The 20,073-nt window shown below is 50.0% G+C and overlaps 1 protein-coding gene across 3 annotated transcripts in view; it reads left to right on the top strand.

Annotated features, from left to right (window-relative positions):
• The first annotated feature begins 8,514 nt into the window (after positions 1-8,514).
• STX8 (syntaxin 8) overlaps positions 8,515-20,073 on the top strand; it is a 142,652-nt gene continuing 131,093 nt past the window's right edge. For all 3 annotated transcript variants that reach the window (XM_075014563.1, XM_075014560.1, XM_075014561.1), the window contains exons 1-4: positions 8,515-8,584; positions 8,957-9,056; positions 12,970-13,064; positions 19,050-19,160. In XM_075014563.1, coding sequence (XP_074870664.1) covers positions 8,568-8,584; positions 8,957-9,056; positions 12,970-13,064; positions 19,050-19,160 — 323 coding nt within the window. In that variant the 5' untranslated portion in view covers positions 8,515-8,567. The remainder of the gene's footprint in view (positions 8,585-8,956; positions 9,057-12,969; positions 13,065-19,049; positions 19,161-20,073) is intronic.

The following is a 20,073-nucleotide window of genomic DNA, read 5'->3' as shown; positions in this document are numbered from 1 at the left end:
TCAGTCCTGGGAGGGTTAGCGTCCCTGCCCCCGCAAGTAGGAGATATCTGTTTGGTATAAACAATACATGGGGTGGAGTTGTTAAAAAGCCCCCACCTAGCCTGGGCCTCGAGTCTAAGGACAGGTTGGGATGTAAATAAGCAACGGGAAGTGATAGAAATCAAAACAGCAACAGATCATTAAGCCCAATCATTTTTTCCGCAGGGTAACCTTTATTTTTTGTAGTTCAGTTTATTCCTTACTTCAGCGTCACAGGAAAATTCGGTCTGGGTGCCAAAAAGCGAGAAGGTGGCGGGGGTGGGGATTTCTCGTTGGGTGTCCTCTAGTGACTATCTGTCCTTGAACTGATGAAACACAAACATGCACACACAACACAGATTTCCAGCTGCCTCCTGCTGGATTGTTTGGTTCAGAAATAGACTCGTGTGTACAGCGAATGTCAAGTGGCTTCAGGAAGCAAAGAGGGAAAACAGAATGACTGTAATTTACAGTTGTGCAACTGCACCAAGCTGGCTGAGCGGCGCTCGAGCAACACAGCGCGCGCTGAGATGCCGTGCTGGCTGGACTAAGGGGAAGGCAATGCTTTGGCAGGAAGCACACTGAGCCACTCAGGCCTTGCCTGGATGAGGACAATAGGTGTTGTTTAAAATCAGGTCAGCTAACCCGATTTGAAGCGCCCCGTGGGACAGAGTGGAAATGCAGTTAAACACCTTTAAACCAGATTACCTGGGAGGGCTGGGAGGGCTGGGGTGTGTCCTGGATTCAGTTTTGCCCTAGCTGGGGCAAGCCTCAGAGAAGACACCACAGCATTGCCCTGGGGGTCTAGGTGTTCTGTTACCCTGCACCCAGTACAGTTGTTTACACCCGTGTAAGATGCTACCATTCTCTTTGCCCCCATGGGGAGCCCCCACTGGCAGGAATGAGCAAATCCTCTGTTACAGGGCAAGGCAGTGACTGGGCCTTTATCTTCCTGTCAGGAGACTACTCTCACCAGGGCACCCCACTGTCAGTCAGAGGGGTCCAGCCGTTTGTGGTGTCGGGTTCTGTTCCTGGACCTTGGCCGGGCCTTTGGGCTAAGAAGGAGTCTAATGCTAGGGTGATGTAGGATACATCCTCTGCACACCAGCACGCACACTGCCCCCCAGGAGGATAGGTCTGATGACCTAGTAGGTCTTTTCCATCTCAGTTCTACACAGTATAATCATTATACCCAATTCTATCCCCTGGAGCCAGGAGGGAATTATTCCTTCCCTGCGGTTCTCTGGAAGCAACACAACAATGTCTTAGGACACAGTTCTGCTGCCCTGACTCATGCGGCGTACTCACTCACCACATGCATACATTTCAGTGGAACAGCAGTATCTGCAGAGTAAGAGCTTGCTCAGCTGGAGGGAAGGTGCTAGAGTCTGGCCTTTCATGTTGGAAGGTGCCACTCTAACAGCTGTTGGATTGGAAGCACCAAAGCAAACTAATTCCAGGCACGTTTCTAATGCATTACCGTTTTGCAGTTTGTTCTAACTAAAGTTATTAGTTATTAGCCACTAAATGCTTCACAGAATTCCAAATGCTACGTGTATTCCAAAACTGTTGTTAAGGTTCAGAGTACAACTCAGTAGTTTAAAGTACGTGTATGTGGAGGGAAATCTTGACAAGAACATACAACTGATCAAAAAACAAATACTAGAAACCTAGGAAATTCAGAGTGAGGCTAAACTGAAAAGCAAGTCACGTTTTTGAAAATACAGAACTCCTTCACTTAGGTAACCCTAATTCACTCATGACAGCAACCTCTGATCTTTCCTTCTTTGTTCCTTTTGGATTTAATCCTGAATTTGCAGAGTGTATCTGGCAGATTTCTCTCTACGTTCCTTATTTTTGGCTCAGGGACTTCCTCTACAAGCTGTGAGAAATGCTGTTCAGATGGCATATGAAACTAACTCCTCCTGGTACATTGCTGGTAGCAGCCTTTATTGGATCTCCCTGTTCTTTAGCCCAGCATTTACTTTCCTTCTCATTGTTCAGGCTCAGTACCAAAGATTTTAGGGTTTCCTTCCCGAGCCCTAAATCCTTGTATCCAGCCTTCCAGAGCAGCCGGTTCCATTTTCTTTACACTTCTCACTAACTAGTCGTCTTCTCCTACAGTTCTCTTTATAGAGCTGCAGACACCTCACGCTCAGCCTTGGTCAGAGTCTGTCTGAGTTTTACTGTGCTGGTATGCTATCATCTTCTTCTGCATTTATTGTCCTCTGCTGCCCCACACTGCACCATCAGCACATTTCCTCAACCTTCTTCCAGGCCACTGACAATCAGCATGCAGGGATGGGGGAAGAGTCCCTTCTTTCCTCTAGACGAAGCGAAGCAGTCTGCACCGAGGTGGGAAATGGAATCTGATGAGGGATTGTGAGAAAGGGCTCATTGTTTCATGCGTTTTTAACGGAAGACAATTAAATATGAAGAGGCCCCGTTCCCTGTGGATGAGATGTGCAGCTGAACGCGATAAAAGTTTCATGGTTATTGCATTTCAGATGTGCAGTGGAAAGCATCAACCCTGTCTGCCTCCCACGTGCCAGAGAATTGACATGTCAAGAGAGCAGAGCGAATCTGGAGGGACAGACAAGAGAAGCCTCGTGTCTGTTTCAGGGTAGGCTGTGTTGGTGTTGCTGCCACTGAGCATACCGGTGTTTCTCAGCCCAGTGGGAACAACCCCCAAGTGTTGCATGACGATGGCGTTGCAACTCTGGGCTTGACAAATAAATATTGGCAGGATGCTGCGGTCGCTAGGATTCACAGGGCACGTGGGAGGAAAAGGGAGCAGCTCATTCCTCCCTGCCCCTGCTGTGGCCCTCACCCCACTCTCAGCTTCTGGCCCTAAGTTGCCAACCCCCCAAAAGACCCCCCTCAGTTCCAGGGCAGAGGGATTGGCACTTTCAGAGGTGGTTGAACTGGCTTCACAGCCTCTGGGAGCACGGCCACCCCAAAGGCAGGAGAGAGGGAATGGTGCTATGCAGCACCCAGTCCAGCATCAGCACCAGCCCGCTCCTCCAGAGCCCCTTACCACACTGCACCCAAACCCCTACTCTGGTGTCTTTGGTGACCTCAGCCCCAGGAGCCTTCGAGCTGCAAAACCCAGGGGTTGTGGTGGTTGTGAGGTGATTTCTTTTTGCCACCTTGGGCCTTGCCGACAGGGGAAGGCTGAGAACCCAAGGCAGGCAGGGTGAGGGCAGGTTTGGGTAGCAAGCCTCTCTAGAACACAAACCAAGCAGGGCTGGAAAGCATGTGTGTGCCACAGCTCAGGGTGACTGCACCTCTATTCCCCCTTCACAGTCTCCCTGGCTCAGGCTCTGGCTCCCTTGGCTGTCATGTGTCAGATGCCTGACCAGGGTATCTCCAGCCACCACAGCTTCCTGATTCTAGTGTGACCGCCCCTGGCAAAGTCAGAGTGTCTGAGCAGCCCTGTGGTGCCTTCTCCTCGTGCTGTTATCAGTGCAATTGCCACAGTCGTAAATTACCATGCAGCACTTTCTCTGCAAGCATATTGATTCCTAAGGTAAATGCAACACAGTGAAAACATGCTACTGACACTAAAAGCACATGCCCACATGCTAATGAGAGATCCCTCCGACTCTCTCCAGCACAGGCTCTTCCACCCTTCCCCACTTCCAGGGGTGGGGGTGGCTCTTGTGGTTCCAGACTCACAAGAGCCACTACTTAGCACTGCCACCCCTGGAAGAGTTCAGTCCTTCCTTTATACAATCCGGGGGGGGGGCATTGATCATGAGTTTCCTAGAGCAGGTAATTGGTAGACGATGGTGGTCTCCCTGGGCAGATCTTCAAAAGGCTGGCCCCAGAGGGAAGAATTTGCATTTTCCGTTTCAGATGTATTGTCCCAAAAAGTTCTTTGACATTCCTAACATTTTCCCCAAGGTTACATTAGTCACTCTCCTAGAAAAGTTTCCGACATCCCAGGGAGAACACACACACAGTTACACTTTTAACCCAATAGACCTTAAAGGTATTAGACTTTATTCAATACTTCGCTCCCTGACTCTTCCTCTGGGTACAGCCTGTGGCATTAGTAGGCTCACCTGGTAGTCCTGTGGGGTCCGGTGGAGAGGACCCAGCAGGACCTAACTGCAAGGGTGTCAGCGCCAAGCACCAACATTTACTGAGAGATCAACAGGAGCTGTGGGAAGTTTGTAAATATGATGGCAGGGGCTGACTCTGTCATAGCTGGCTGAAAGCCGCAACAATAAGCTTGCATTAGGAGGGCAACAAAGCATTTCTGTCAGTGTCTCCCAGCAGCTTCTGGAGCATCAATACATATGGAAATATCTGGATGTGTTTGCAGCATGAATCATACAGGGAAAAAAGGCACCCAGCAAATCTGGCTTGAAACATTTCCAACAATCTTTCAGGGCTTTGTTCCTTCCTAGCTGACTCCAGTGTGTGTAGTGGAAAGGAACTGGCTGGAGGGACTGGAGAAACTGTCCTGTTCTCCTGTGTAGACAAGCTTAGCTCAGCTTACCAATTTCCCCCTGTCGGCACCCACATCCAAAATATTTACAACGTTTGGCCATGTCCTGACTTCCTTAGAGTCCAGCCTGGCCCTCTGTATTCGAGCAAAATGCTCAAGTGTTCCAACCCTGGAGGAGCACATGTGGAGGGCATGTCTGTGGGGGGACCCAGGGCCTGGTGGGAGGGGGAGACCTGTCAGGGGTTATGGCCAGGGGGTGCAGAGACAGCCCACAAGCCACAAACAGAGCATCAGCTGGAGATCTGCAGAAGAGAAACTGGAGGCGTTTGGGAAAGATGTGTGGGGGAGAAAGGTTGTGTGTGTGTGTGTGTGTGTGTGTGTGTGTGTGAGAGAGAGTGTATGGCTGGAGGAGCATGTGCGAGAGCGGGCGGGGTGGGGCGAGGGGACTCTCAGCTGGTAAAGTCAGGTTTGCCAGCTCACAGCAGTCACTGAGTAGGTGTTGCCCTTTTGCCGTTAGTGGTGTATTGTTTAGAGGTTCTACAGACTTGGAGGTCAAAACATCCTCTTAACGACAATGATTATCATAAGATCAGGCGCTGACACAAGTGAAAACATGTTAACTTATTGCTTGTGTGAGAGGATCAAGGTGAGACAGCCTGGCTGAAGCCAAGCAGCCGGAAGTGCAAATGATATTGGAGAATGTTTCTGACCTGATCCCATCTATGAGGAATGCTGTTATTTGCTGGGTGATGTCTGGGTTCGCAGCACGGCACAGCACACTGAGGAAGATGCAGTCCTGCCCCAAGGAGCTTTGAGAGATAGGGATATTCTGTAAATGACAGGCATACAGTGTTAACGCACTGTGAGCTGGGGTTGAGCACAAGACGTTTTTTCCCCTATATCAATGCCCCTGTATTGGAGCCTGCACAGGGTTTGCGATGAGAAAAGTGAACATCTAAAGCTGTGATGCGGCATGACCTAACTGGTAACCTCTGCTCGTCCTTGTGCTCACGTGGCCTGCTGGGGAAAGCAGAATTGCATGCTCAGGTGTAGATTATCTGAGCCAGATTTAGTAAACGGGAACAACAATGGCCATAATCCTTTCCTCTCACACCTCTCTTCTCAAAGGACGTCATGTCACTTTATAGAGAGAACCTGTATCTAGAAATGGGGCCGTGGTAAGTTTAGTGTCACTGAATGCAGCCCTGGAACGTGGCAGCAGTTTGACAGAAACAGTAAGGTAACACAAGCGGGTAAGGACCATGGTCCGGCAGGTGGATGCTCATGCTCATGCAGAGTTCTCCTAGCTGGACTTCTCAATCAATTGTCACTTCAGGAGGGGCTTAGGGACGTGAAGTGGCGTTACCTGCTGCAAGGTTTGGCGAGCAGGATGGAGTAAACACCTCCTCTCTATCAAAACATCTCATGGGATCCTTAATGAGTCCAAGCCATCAGACCACTGGTTTCACAGCTCACCAGAAATAAAGCAGTGCCAGAAGTATGGCAGAGCCAGCCTGCAACCAGCACACTGGTGCATAGGCCCACAGCTGAATGCAAATAAAAGGTCGCTTTTGTGTTCTGAGCAAACCCCATTTCTGCTGATTTTGGTGGAGTTATACCAGGCATGAATTTAGTCCCAGGAGGTTAGGTGCTCTGGGGTGTTATCTGAGCAGGTCTCTTCCAGGATTTTTTATTAAACATGCATTTGGGGCCAGTCAAAAAGTGATTTGGAAGATAAGTGAAATATATTGATCATAAAATACTAGACATCTTTCTCAACTGGTAAAATCTATTTCAGTGAGTCTGACCAAGCCACTGTAATGGCTAGGGGGTGTCAGTAGTTTCAATTGGATGTAACTGTTTATAAGCAGAGAACACAGCCTGATTCTTTCAAGCAGGAAGACCTATTTCACAGCTCCGTGAACACGGGATTCAGAACTTCCCACTCCGAGCAATGCATTGATCAAACACCAGAGATTATTAACTCACTGACAAACACAGCCCTGAAAAATTATGTAAATAGTGCTCATTCATCTGCTTCTGTCTGTCTTTGCTTCTTCCTATAATTGCTCTTTTACAAAGGTTCTCTGTATATTGTCATAACAGCACTCTGATGCCTGAAACAGTGTCAGGGCTGTCTGCGCTAGGGTGCTGGACAAAAACTCAGAAAGACATAACTTCTGCCTCAAAGTGTTTACAATCTCATGTGAAGTTTTGAACATTGCATATCCGTCATATACACCACAAGCAACAGTTACATGGATACCTTTGTCCCACAGACCTTACAGCCAAGAGCGAGGTGAAAGGTGGCCTTTTACACAGAAGAATGAGTGAGTTTGTTAGGAGTGTTTTCATTCGATTAAAAACAAATAATTAAGTGGAAACAGTTTTCTTAAAGAAATAAACGTTCCCTAGCCATGTTTGCACACAAACATTGCCACCTTGTGCAAGCACACTATGCAAAGCCAGCCTACTCCCACCTCTGATCAGCCAGAAGACTAAGCCCCCCGTTGGACTCTGCCACCAGGACCTTCTGAGATGTCTAGTTTTGACTGTGGCAGGTCTTTGTGTCTAGGAATAGACCCATAGGCCCTGCCAAAACTACAGCTAGTTCAGAATGCAAGTGGCCTGCTTGTGAGCCAACGGGTGCTGGCCATACAGCTGCCTGCTTTGTTGGTGGATATGCTGATTCCTCGCTTAGCACAGAGTCCACCCAAAGGTCTCTGCCCTGTTATGTCAAGCCCTGCTGAAAGGGACCCTGGCTGCCTGACAGACCAGTTCTCCCTGTGCAGCTCCAAGACTGCTCACCCCAAATATTCAAACGTCATGGGTCAGGTCCCCCAAACTCATGAGTGGGTTTACAAGTATATGAGAGATATATATGAGATATATGCAGCTGTTTCTTGGCAGCGGAATTGAAGGCAGGCTGCAGGTGCCAGTTGGTAAGGCACTTCCTCCCTGGCACACGTGGCGTGCACAGGGGAGTGCACAAGCTAGGGTTAACAGGTCGCTGGAAGCAGACGTGTAGGTGGAGGTACAACAAGGTGCCTGCCTGACATGTAAGACTACAGTTATGTCTCTGCTCACAAAAGGCACAGAATCAGCAACTTTCAGAGACATTTGTGCCATTGAAACACAAAAGCATCCTTGCCACTGCCAGCAGCCTTGGCCATCCAGCAGCAGCCCAGACACAATGGGCAGTTGGGGATGGCCTACAACTGATCAGCTCCTGGTTGCAGCAGGGCCCCCACTCAAGCTGCCCAGCCACCACAGATGGTGGGCAGACCCCACAGCTCTCCACTGCTGTGGGTAGCAGGGGGACAACACAGAGCTGCCCAGCTGCTGCGGGCAGTGGGGTACCCCTCAGAACTCCCAGCCACAGGGTAGGCGGCTGCAGCTCCCAGCAGCTGCATGCGGCAGGGCAGGGCGGTGGTTGCAGCCTCCCCCTTTTGCAAGGGATGTTTATAGTGAATCTCAGATAGGTCGGGATTTGCTGAATGCTGGTTTATTGCTTGTGACTTGCTCCTGACTTTTACTAGAAGTATCCATGACACAACTGTAACCTTATTAACATGCTTTGAAACCTGCCTCTTAACTGTGTGAGCTGCCCCACAGTGCAGCTCTGGGGGAGGGGCTGTGTCTCCACAGTGCAGCTCCCTGGGTTGGGGGGGCTGTTGTAGCCCCCAAAGTGCAGCTCCCAGAGTGGGGGGGCTGCATGATCCCCCACTGCAGCTCTCCCCAGTGCAGCACCTCGGCTGACGGGGAGCTGGCTGTGTGACCCCCCCACTGCAGCTCCCCCCAGACGGGTTGTGTGATCCCCCCCATTGCAGCGCTCCAGGTGAGGGCGGGGCTGTGCGACCCACCGCGCCCCCGTGAACGCCCCTCTCGCAGCTGAGCGGTGAGGCCCCGCCCAGCTCCAGGCGGCCGCTTGCCGGGGGGCGGGGTCTCGCCTAACTCCTCCCCGGGGAGGACCCGGATGTTCGCTTTCCGGCTTCCGCGTTCTGAGCCTCTGCGCGCACCGTAGTCAGCTGACACACCCGGAAGCGCCCGGATCCAGGGCAACCCGGCCGGCGGCAGAGGTCCCGCCGCGGTGATGGCTCCGGACCCCTGGTGAGACCGGGGTAGTTCCCATCTGTGGTGGGAACGGGAACTGGGCCCGATTCGGGGACCTCCCCCCCCACCGGATGCACTGGCGGCGGCTGGTGTCTGTACCCTGGTGCCCCCCCCCCCGCTCTCCCGGCCGCAGAGAGCCCCTCTGCCTGCGGGCGGGGCAGGCCCGGCGCCGCGCTCTCGGGGCTCCCATGCCCGTGTGCAAGGCCCGGAGGGTTGTCGTCCGTCCCCGGCGGCGGGGAGGGTGCCCCAGACCTGCCCGCCCCTCCGCCGCGCCTGGCACCGAGCGGGAAGCGGGGGCGCACCGCGCTCCCTGGCGTCCGGGCGCCGGGCAGGCGTGTTCTGAGCGGGCGGAGAACTGTGTCCCTGCAGGCTGTCGCTGTACGATGCCACCTGTTACATCGCGCAGGAGATCGCCGAGAAAATCCAGGAACGGAACCGATGCCAAAGGAGCGGTGAAAGCTCAACGAAGGTATCCCCCGTCTTCGCCCACGCGCGGCCGCGTGCAGACGTCCCGCTCCCTGCGGGGTTTGTGCTTCCTCGTAAGAGACTCTCGCGCAAGACGCGGGGAGGAGTTGTGTGGCTGCGATGCCCTGTTCGGAGAACACGCTGGCCCCGTGCACAGCAGCTAGTTGTCCAGAGACCGTAGCTGAGTTAGTCCGTGTCCTTCAAAAACAACCAGAAGCCCTGTGGAATCTTAGAGACGAACAGAGATTTAGGACCATAAACTTTCGTGGGCAAAGGCCCGCTTCGTCAGACGCGCCTGATGAAGCGGGCCTTTGCCCACGAAAGTTTATGGTCCTAAATATGTGTGGTTTATAAGGTGCCACAGGACTTCTGGTTGTTTTTAACACAAGACTGAGAGAGATGTGTCTCTAGTATTTTTTCCACTCGTGCAAAATGCATTAACATTACAAGGCCCTAATGCTGTAGAGATTTAAGCACTTGGTCTATCTTACAGAGGCAAGGAGGGAAATTAGCGCATGTACCACTAGGCACGTGTCTGTCTTTCAAGGATCGGGAGTATGACGTTACATTTAACTGCAAAGAGTTCTGAAAAATGAAAAATAACAAAACTGATGTAATGATTGGTTGTGTTCATCTGCTCCGATGCTGAGTGTGTGGGCTTCGTGCTCAAAGAGGGGGCTAGGCATGGCATATGGAGCTTCAGTAGTTCAAGCAAAAGGGCACAGGATAGAAGAGCAATAGTCTAATATGGCAGTGGGTTTCCAAAGCCTGCAGGTAGCTCTTTGTAATCTGTGTTTGGAGTAGTACAGTACACCAGCGGTTCATGGCACACTTTGAACAATTCCATGGCACTCTAGCTGTAACAGGCTTCCATCTTCCCTCCGTCCCTGCTTGCATCATCAGGGAAGAGGGGGACAGGCTGTCCGCCTGCCCGTTTGGGCTGTGAAGCAGCATTTTAGCTGCCTTCTGATGCAAATGGGCTCCTGCAGGGTCGGCATTTCCCCTTGTGGCAGCTCTGCACAGACCAACTCTGCACCAGCTGGGATACAGTCAACCTTGCTGTTTGAGCCCCAGGTGGCACAGGGTTGTGAGTTTCTGCTCTGTCTCTTTGAAGAGCTCCAGCAAGGGGAAATTGACAAAATTTCATGGCACACTTACAGTTCTTGTGTGTCATGGCACACTGGTGAAAACCACTGCAGTAGATTGTCCCTTGGAGTGTCCTGGAAATGGAGTTTTTGGCCTTTATGGAGGCAAGAGACTTTGAGTAGCTGCTTTTTACAACAATGTATTGTAATTTACACACACACACCTCCTAGAGCTGGAAGGGACCTCAGGAGGTCATCTAGTCCAGTCCCCTGCCCGCTTGGCAGGACCAAGCACCATCCCTAAATGTTGCAATTCCTAAATGGCCTCCTCAAGGATTGAGCTCACAATCCTGGGTTTGGCAGGCCAATGCTCAAACCACTGAGCTATCCCTCCAGTCATTTGGTTTCTGGCTAAGCGAGGGAGTGGGAGAAACAACGCCAGACAAAGGTCTCTCATGAAATAAGAATAACAAAGAATCTTGGGCTGTGGCCACAGTACAGCCCAGGTCCATATAACTGGTGTCATTCTGGGTGTGAATAAGACAACCATTGAGAGATGTAAGTTACACAGACTTCGGAGCAAGCGTGAACAGTGCTGTGTTGGCAGGAGATCTGCATCATCTTGTTCATTATGCTAGCCTGCTTAAAAATAATTAAAAGGGCAGCCTTCGTGTTTTCTAATGACTCTCTTGTATTGTAAGCTTTGTAGCCTGTGTATTGTGAAAACATTACACATCGGTTAAAATGATTCTGCAAAGACATTTTTTCCATGTTTTGTGTTTTAATGTGGTAAAAGGCATTTACTCTCAGGACAGTTAAAGACAAGTATCAACGGTGTTTGAGTCTACTGTAAACAAACTTCCAGCAATGAAATATTTATGGTAACAACTCACACTGAGAAATGCAAGGCTAGTCAATTGTATTTGCAACGGCTGGAGAAAATTTTAACACAGAAGTGTTGTATCGTATTGTGCACCAATATGAAGGTGATATGTTGCAGATCTTTCCACAGTGGTGTATATAAGAAAATTTGTTCTACTCGGGTGAGGAAAAATTAGAGGGAACACTGATTATGTGGACTTGGAATTGTTTATTGCCTTGAAGTGGCACTCAGCTTTGAAAAGTTGGGGAAATGTTGCTTAAGTGATTGCCAGACACAGTGGTTATGCAAATCTCTCCTCTGGTTAATCACATGCTCACAGTAAACGTGGCTGCCGCAACATCTGGCCCACTCAATCCTCCTCAGACCTGGTGGGGGTACTTGTTTGTCTGAAAGTCAGTGGGACTCAGGAGCCTGAGTCAATGAGGCACTTCTGGAACTGGCCTCGGTCACCTCTGTGCTGATTGCAAGTGCAGCACGTTACAAGAATTGCCAGGGAAAGAGAAGGGGAAGTTGGACAACTTGTTGCCTTTTTTTGCCTGACAAAATGTCTCTAAACCTTCCTCAATGGGCTCAGACAGATAAACCTTCTGGGGCTATCAAGGACACTGGGGCTAGCTGTGGAGGAGTAGAAGTTGTGGCCTAGTTTCCTAAGAATGGAGAACCCAGAGGGAAGAGGCCATTTGAAGTGTAGGCTGTCCTACTCCATGTTTTCTCCATAATGCATGTGTCCCAGGCTGTAGTCCTGCTTTTTCTTTGGGCAGTTGCTCACAGCATGGTTATTGTCTTGTAAACAAGAGGTCCCTCCAAACCCATGCAAACCTGTAAGATGATTGCCAGTTCTAGTTTTAGAATAGCTGCTTTTCCTCTAGTTAGCTGAATCAAAGGGAATAATACTCAGGAGAAACTGGAGGAGGAAAAATGTAGACACTTCACATAATAAAAGTAAAAAAGTGAGAGAACTCCCAGACAGAGAGAACATTACATGACTGCTTGCTTGCTTGCTTGGAAGAGAGTATTGTTTTTACTATGTTTACAGTAGAAAAAAATAAATATAAGAACCTCATGCGAGTAACGGGAATAGAAATTATTACAGAGAGGCCAGGAATCAAGGATGTGCAAAGACGGTAAGCAAGTGTCTGCCAATAACACTAAAGAGACATGAAATTAGAGAAGAAATCCACTGCAGAATTAAAGAGAACCAGTGGAAGGAATCTCTGAACCTCTGACAGTAACGGGAGTTAGGAGATCTCTGCCTACAAAAAAGGCAGTATTTATATTTCCTTTTAAAAGTGGAATAAAGAACCAGGAGCTTAACTGGACAGTAGCAAAGTGTGTGCAAATTATTCCAGCACATTGGGGAATTAATTTGTGAACACTTGGAAGAAAAATGTCTAATTTATCAGACTACATTAGAAAACTGGTCTCAAAACTAAGGTTGAAATTTTATTGTTGTATTTGAAAAAAAAATTAAACAAAACCTCAAGCAGCACTGCTTGGCTGTGTCTGCACTATCCCAAAACTTCGAAATGGCCATGCAATAGGATAGCCATGCATGCTGATAGGAATAAGGGGATTTCGAAGTTGCGAGGGTCCTTTCGAAACGGACCCCTGTCTGGATGAGCCACGCGCCGGCGAGCTGCAGCAATTTTGAAGTGCCGGGGCCACCGGCATTCTAATGAGGCGCTGAATATGTATTTCAGTGCTTATTAGTAAGCTTCGAAATGGCATTTGCATGGCTATTTCGAAGTTTTGGGGTAGTGTAGACGTAGCCCTTGTGTATAGCAGCACTTCTGTGTTCTCAGTGCAGGCTTCTCCCAGCGTTTGGATGGAATCCTGCAACGTGGTGCATAGTGGGGTGTGTAGCGTCCTGCAATGTCATTTGAATGTGACTGTTTGTTTGCATGGCCAACCCGATTTAAAAAAAAAAAAAAATTTTTTTCCCCCTTCAGCTTAACGTGACCATCCGATCACTGTTGCAGAATCTGAAGGAAAGGATTGACCAGCTGAAGGACTTGCTGCTTCGAGCTACATCAACACATCAGATGTATCCATGTAAACAGTATCTTGCTGGTTTTTTTTTTCCAGTGTCCTTGTGGTGGGTGGAAAAACAAGCTCTTTTAGGAAGGAAGCTGTCGTTTTCCTCCTCTTCGTGCATGCCCCCAACTTTGGGAGTCCCCAGTTACTAAAAATGTTGATTTCTATTTCAGGGACCCTACACTCATTTTTTAATGTTGTAGTGACTGTGTAGGTACAACTCCAGTGTGTGACCAGCCCTGTAATACTGACTGCCCTGAGGCGTTTTCTTTGAGACATAATCGAGCTGTGTGTTTCCTTAAGCCCCTCGCGGTGCAGCTGTAAAAGAAGTGCAGATAGGCTGTGCTCGTGGTGCTGTCCCACGGCCATTCATGAAGCCAGTGTCCAAATTTGGAGCTCCTGCTGCACAGGGTATGGTGGGAAGTAAGGCTGCTGTGCCGTGGACCTGGCTAGCTTGATAAGGGGTGCTCAGCAGAAACCCTGGGCAATCCAGCACTGTTCTTGTTCTCTGCCTTTCTGAGTGGAAGAGTTAGACAAAGATAAAAGACTTGCTAGGGATGTGTAACTTTTCGTCCATTTGCCTGTGCTCTGGATATTCATGTCCTGGCCTAGTTGCTCCTGCGTGCTGCAGAAAGCAGCCGCATAGCATTGATATGGGTCTGAAAATCTTCACGACCAGTCCAGGTGACCCATAACAGAGACATGTGGCCAAATTTATCTTGGTGTGACTCTATTCACTTCAATGTGATACACTGGGGTGAATTGGCTCTCTGTTGTCATAGGGGGGTGACTTGTTTAGTTCCCGCTACAACCAATTAAATATTCAGGCCTAAATGCTCAAAAGTGAGTGGCGATTTTCAATGCTTAAGCGGAGGCATCATCAGTGGCCTGATGTTCAGAAAGTGCTGAACACTGAGAACCTGCAATTCAGGTCCATTCAAGGTGCCTCAGCTTGGATGCCAGAATCACAAGCCACCCTTGAAAATGTGGACCCCATTATTTAATTAGGATTTTATATTTAGCTCTTAGAAAATCTGCTTGCTGTAATAGCAGGGGTTAGAATCTTGTGGGGAACAAAGTACAGGTTGGACCCCCCTGCCCCGGTCTGGCATCCCTGGGACTTGAGCAGTCCCAAACAAGAGAGTGCTCTGAACCAGGGGAGATCAGTTTCCATCCCCTCCGCTGATGGACTCTGGGATCACCTGGGGTAGGTCAGGAGACCCTCCCAGGCCCCACTCCTAGGCACCATGCTCCACTGCAGTCCCCTGCTGCTGACCCGGCTCCACTGCTGGCCCCAGCCGCTGGACCAGAGCGGTTCAACCTGTACATCGTACGAGGTGACACTCGGCCCTACAAGGAAGGTTTCAGTGTTTTTAGTTACTTGTATAGTCGTGGTACCTTGGAGTTCTAGTTGAGTACTGGGATCTTGTGCTAGGGGCTGTAGAAACTGTGCTTATCTGTTGTGAGAGGAGCTGCAAATATTGACCCTGAGTGAAGACGACCGGTTTGAAATTGACAATTACTTTTGCTTCCTGGAACATTCTCTTAAGATCATACAAAAGTCCAAGGACATTTTGAAATCCTGCTGAAGTCTTTGCTGTAATGTCAGTGAGATTCATAGGTTAGTTGTGCTTTATGTTAAAAATGTTTTACATTTGTTATATTTTGACCTGATTGGCTTCTCCTTGCTCTTCAGTTCTGAGCAGGTAATTGTTAGTGCTGGGTTGTCCTTCTGTGCATTTTCCATTTTTTTTGTACCTCTGTGTTGTCCGCGTGGAGTCTCTCTGACGTTGCCCCTGTAACTCGCATGCGCCCATAGGTTTATAGCTAGTGGCCATTTGCAAGCGGCACCACGGTGGCATTACGTAAGTTTGCTTGTGGTAACATTAAAAGTGAGCCATTGGCTTTCGCTGTGCTGAACCCTCGTATTCACATTTGAGCCGGGAGTGTACGATATGAAGTGTGCATTTAGCTGCATCAAGCCAGCAGTTTCCAGTGGAACAGGAATCTCTGAGAATGTTGCACTGAATACTGGGGTACACTTTACCCTTTGTTTGACTGCGTTACTTTGGAGCAGATGCACGGCACTGTTACGTGAGAAAGCAAATATAAGACATTATCGCTAGGCACCTGCTCAGATTGCAGCTCAACTCTGAGGAAGAGCACTATGCCCTTTTACAATGGGCATCACAAGTTTATAAAAGTCAGAGCAGCAACATTGCAAGGAATGTAGTCGTTCAGAAGCAATGAATGAACGGAGTCCTTTTTCTCAAAAGCAATAGGTCCTATTTCAGCTGCTACTGCGGCATGCCAGTGATATAACTGTGTAGATGGAAACAACCTTTAAGTAACTTCTTCTGATAACCTGCCCACCACCTAATGAGCTGGGGGAGGACTTATCACCTTTTCTGTATCATCAGCTGGCAAAATAAGGAACATCCTGAGAGCGATGCTAAATCCAACAGAGCAATGTATTTCTGTGGTGAGTGGTGGTGCTTTTGTAGTAGCACTTAAAATGAGCCGTATACTGGACAGAAGTGTAGGAAGCCTCCGTCCCTGTTGTGCCAAGCTTACGCTCTTTGGCTATATCTACACTACAGCGATCTGTTGACAGAAGTATCTGTCAGAAGGGATTTCCCAACAAACTTCTGTCGACAGATCATGTCTACGCACAAAGGTGGATCAATCTTTCGATCTGTCCAGTCGACAGAAAGTGGCCCCATGCTTTGGCTGCTCTGTCGACAGAACCGTCCCTGGAAGGCAAGGTTGGATGGACGCCAAGCCCTTCTGGGACCACTGGCCAGGCTTGCTCTTAAAAGGGTTCCCCCTCCACCGACCCTTGTTCCCTGCCCATCCTGAGGCTTGCTTACCTCCTTGAGCGAACGGCAAAGCTGTTGCAGGGCTCCCTAGCCGGCTGTGAGAGACCCAGTGAGAGCACGCCCTGGACTGACAAACAGCTGCCCTAGGTGCTGCCAGTGACCATGAGGGCCATCTTCCACCACATCTGGGGGAACAATCCTGCCAGCTGGCCTGCCCTGCCTCTCTCCCTTGGGTGCACAGGCGGTTCTGGAGGTACCTCAGCAGCTCCGACTGGTGGGACCGGCTGCTCATGGGGCAATGGGACCACCAGCAGTGGCTCCAGAATTTCCGCATGAGGAAGGAGCCTCCATGGAGCTCCGCACCTGGCTCTACCCTGCCCTGTTGTGGGTTCAGGGTCCCTGTTGGGACTGGGTGGGGCTGGGTGCATGGGGAGGTATGGGTGGGGTGGGGAGAGCAGGGGTGCTGGTCATGACCATTGCCCACTGCAGGGCCTGCAGCCCCACCTGGGGCTTGAGGGCAGAGGGCTGGGGTTGGAGGGGGAGCAATGGTGGTGGAGAAAAGGGGGACAGTGCGGGCCAATGGCAGGGAGGCCTGGGGTGGCTGGCCAGCCACTGGTCCAAGGTCCGTGCCTGCTCCTGCTCCCATTGCCGCTCCCAGCCCTCCTACCACCGCTGCTCCAAAAGGTCACTTTGCCTCCAGAGGGCGACGGTGTACACCTGCAGGACGTTGTCCTCAGCCCTGCAATAGCCCCTCTGGCCGTGGGCCTGCCCGGGCAGTGGTGGGGTGCTGTCCCTCTGGGGAGCTGCTCCTGGGCTGGCTGGCTCCAGGACCACGATGGGACTGGCTGACCGTGACTACCTGGTGGGGCTGGCCTGACCCTTGGATGGTGCAGCTGTAAAGAGTGGGGAGACAGTGAGTCCTTCCTGCAGCACAGCCCCCAAAACCCCGCCCCCACCTCCTGCAAGCAGCAGGCCCCACCCCTAGGCTGTAGGACGGGGCTGTCCCAGGAGCACATGCCTGTGCTGCCTGCATAGGGACCCCGTGGTGTCTCAGGGACTGGGCTGATTGCTGTGCCCAATGGGTTAGTCGCCCGATGGAGTGTCTGGCCACAGAGGGGTCCCCCCATGGGTACCAGACAAACCGGGTGCAGCCTGGTTCTCCCCAGGGCCCCCCAACATGCGTGCGGCTCGCGGCGCTGTCCAGAATGCATGCTGTCTGTTGTCTGCGGGCATGCCCGCAAGCTGAGAGCTGCACGCCTTGGTGGTGTGTCTGAGGTTGGGTCGTCGACTATGCGGCTGGCTTACTCTCAGCTGTGGTGGGGCAGGAGGCCCTACCCCTGGGCATGTGCGGCTCCCCATGGCCATGGCAGTGGGCTGGTGCCTATGCCAGGGTCTGCCTGCTGGCTTGGGGTGGGATGTGTTGCTGTGCACATGGGTGCATGTGCTGGCCCTTTAGCATGGGTTCCCACCCGAGCCAGCTGGGTGAGGCTTCTGGCATATCCCGTCTGCATTCCCCTCTCCCTCCAAGCCCTGGGGTGTGCGATCCAGGGTACTCACCAGACAGTCCCCTGAGGAGGTCTGGAGACACCCTGGATGTTGTCTCACTCAAGGGCCCCAAGTCCAGGGTGATGGTGAGGTTCCCCTGGCTGGATTTGGGGTCCGAGGGTGGCTGTAGTTGGGGCTCTGGTGGGGTTTCCAGCTCCTCTGGCTGCGTTGGGGGGCCTCCTCCATGGTGTACACGGCCTCTCAGCTGGGGGCGCCATCATCGCCCCCCCAGGACATGGTTCAGCTTGGTGTAATAGAGACAGGTGGCCATCCCTGCCCCTGACCTTCACTGTGTGTCCCGAGCCTGCACGTAGCCCTGGCAGAGCTCCTTCACTTTGGCCTGCACCGGCTCCAGGGTGTGAGCGGGGTGGCCGTGCTCCTCCAGGGCTGCAGTGAGGCAGGCGCACCCCAGAGTGTTCTGGCTCTTGGCCGTGGGATAGAGGAATGTGACCTCCTCACCCCAGAGGGCCAGCTGGTCCTGGAGCTCTGGGCCAGACCAGGAGGGGGGCGCACTTCTTTGACCCCTGGGGTTGGTCTTGGGACCCCTTGGACACATCCTGCGGGGGGTCTCAGGAAGCCTTGGTCATTTTTCTCTGTCTGGGGAGTGGCTGTGAGGGTGCGGAGCTATCAGCATGGTGGGTCTGCTAGTGGCGTGCTCCCAGGTTTCTGGGGCTACGTGTGCTTTAAAAGCAGCCGGAGGCAGAAAGCATAGAGCTCTGAATGTGGTGGAGAGGGCGCTTCATGCGTTGTGCTGGTTGGCATCAAGGAAGACCCCTCTGTCAACAAAAAGGACCCCCCGGAGCGCCTGTGCAGCTTTTTTGTCAACAGCAGCTGTCGACAAAGGAGCTCTTCCTCATCCCGGAGAGCCAGAATGCTGTAAGTGGAAGTGCTGAGTTTTGCCAGCAAACTGTTGACAAAACACATTTTGCATGTAGACGCTCCACTGGTTTTGTCATGAAAACCTTCTTGTGTAGATGTAGCCACTGTGTCTCACCATTGCATGCCTACTAAATTGTAAAAAAAAAAAAAAAACAAAAAAAAAAACCCATATGCATGGTGATTTTTGAAGACAACTAATAATGCCAGGGGCTGGTGATGGGTTTTTTTTTTTTTTGGCCGTTCATTGCTCAATTTGTACATAAATACAATGCACAATCTCCTCCCCCGCCACCAAAAAAGAAAAGAAAAGAGGAGAAAAACCTTCATAAGTTTGTGCTCTCTGGATCATTTTCTTAAAACACATCATGATTTCTTCTTTCCCAAAAGTATTGTAAATGGCAAAAATAGGTTAGTGCTGGAAACCTTTTAGTGAAAGATAGTGATGTCCCCTGTTGGGTGTTACGGTTGAAGATGTGAAGTGAGTGCTATAGTAATTTATACTCCTTGTTTTAACAGCCATGCAGTGTATCTGTTTTACCAGCAAATAATGCTACAACTCTTTGTCAAGTGAAGAAGGAAGGCACTTTTAGGATTATTTCTACCGTAATCTATTGCTCTTTGAGAATTCTCATTTGCTGAATGGCTTTGATATTACAGTAATAGGTGACTTATGAGAGTGATGCTTTGAGCACTGGAAATACAAGTTTTAAATATGCTTTTATTTCTGTGACTGGCCCTTAACCTGCCTCTAGAACACAGCTGGAGGGGGACAGACGGCAAAACTTAGTGGATGACCTTCTCACGCGACAGAGACAACTTCAAACATCCTATAAGAATGATGGCACAGAACCAGATGTGATAAGGTATGATATCGCTCTTTTAAAGGAACAGTGTGATGCTGTGTGTTTTGAATGCATCTCCGGAGAAAGCACAGTAAAAGTTGCTTTTGATTTCATTTTTTCCACCTAGAAAATTTCGTTTTATGTCTTTTTGATGGGAAAACATGGGCCTCTATTATTCCCAGCCTTTTCTCTAGTGCAGACTCCCCATTACCTCATAACCATTTGCAGACTCCCATCAAATCCAATTCTAGCTGTTTTATGTACTCATCATTAAATGAAAAAGGAAACCACAACATAGATTTTCAAACAGCAATTAGTAGTGTTGTTGGAAAATATTTAATTTAAAAGTAGTAATTCATTTTAAAATTGCAGTTTATTTAAAACTTATTCTCATTATATTTATTTAGTTTTTATTTTTTTCACAGACCCCCTGCAATACCCTTGTGGACCCCTGGTAGGGAACCACTGAGCTACATGGCTACAACTACACTGCATATGTTTATTATCTATTATCAGTTTAATAGTTGTCGGTGTGGTATGTGGGAAGGAGAGAGCAAATAAAGTGTTAACTGTCTCTAATTTTGTGATCTAGTACAGACTGTGCACATCTCTTAAATGAGCTGCACATCTGGACTTTGTTGTTTAGATCGATTATATATTAGGTTTAACCCTCCAGTTGCTGCCCATGTTTTTGCTAGAAGCAGATGGCGGTGCCTCAGGGAGTAGATTGCAGCTGTTCAGTACCCCTGGCAAATGGTCCCTAGGGCGCTTTTGGTGGTGTTATGTGCAGTAATTTTTGCTGTGACATTCTTGACTAGAGAAGCTCCCTGACAGGAGTGATGAGTTTTAATCTGTAGACCCTTATCTGAGAGACTGTTCTGGTGAAGTAATGTCTTTTATTGGACAACTTCTTTTGGCGAGAGAGACAAGCGTT

This window comes from Carettochelys insculpta, chromosome 20 (assembly GCF_033958435.1).
Source record: "Carettochelys insculpta isolate YL-2023 chromosome 20, ASM3395843v1, whole genome shotgun sequence".
Classification (NCBI taxonomy): domain Eukaryota; kingdom Metazoa; phylum Chordata; order Testudines; family Carettochelyidae; genus Carettochelys; species Carettochelys insculpta.
This window is presented reverse-complemented; position numbering and strand designations above follow the sequence as displayed.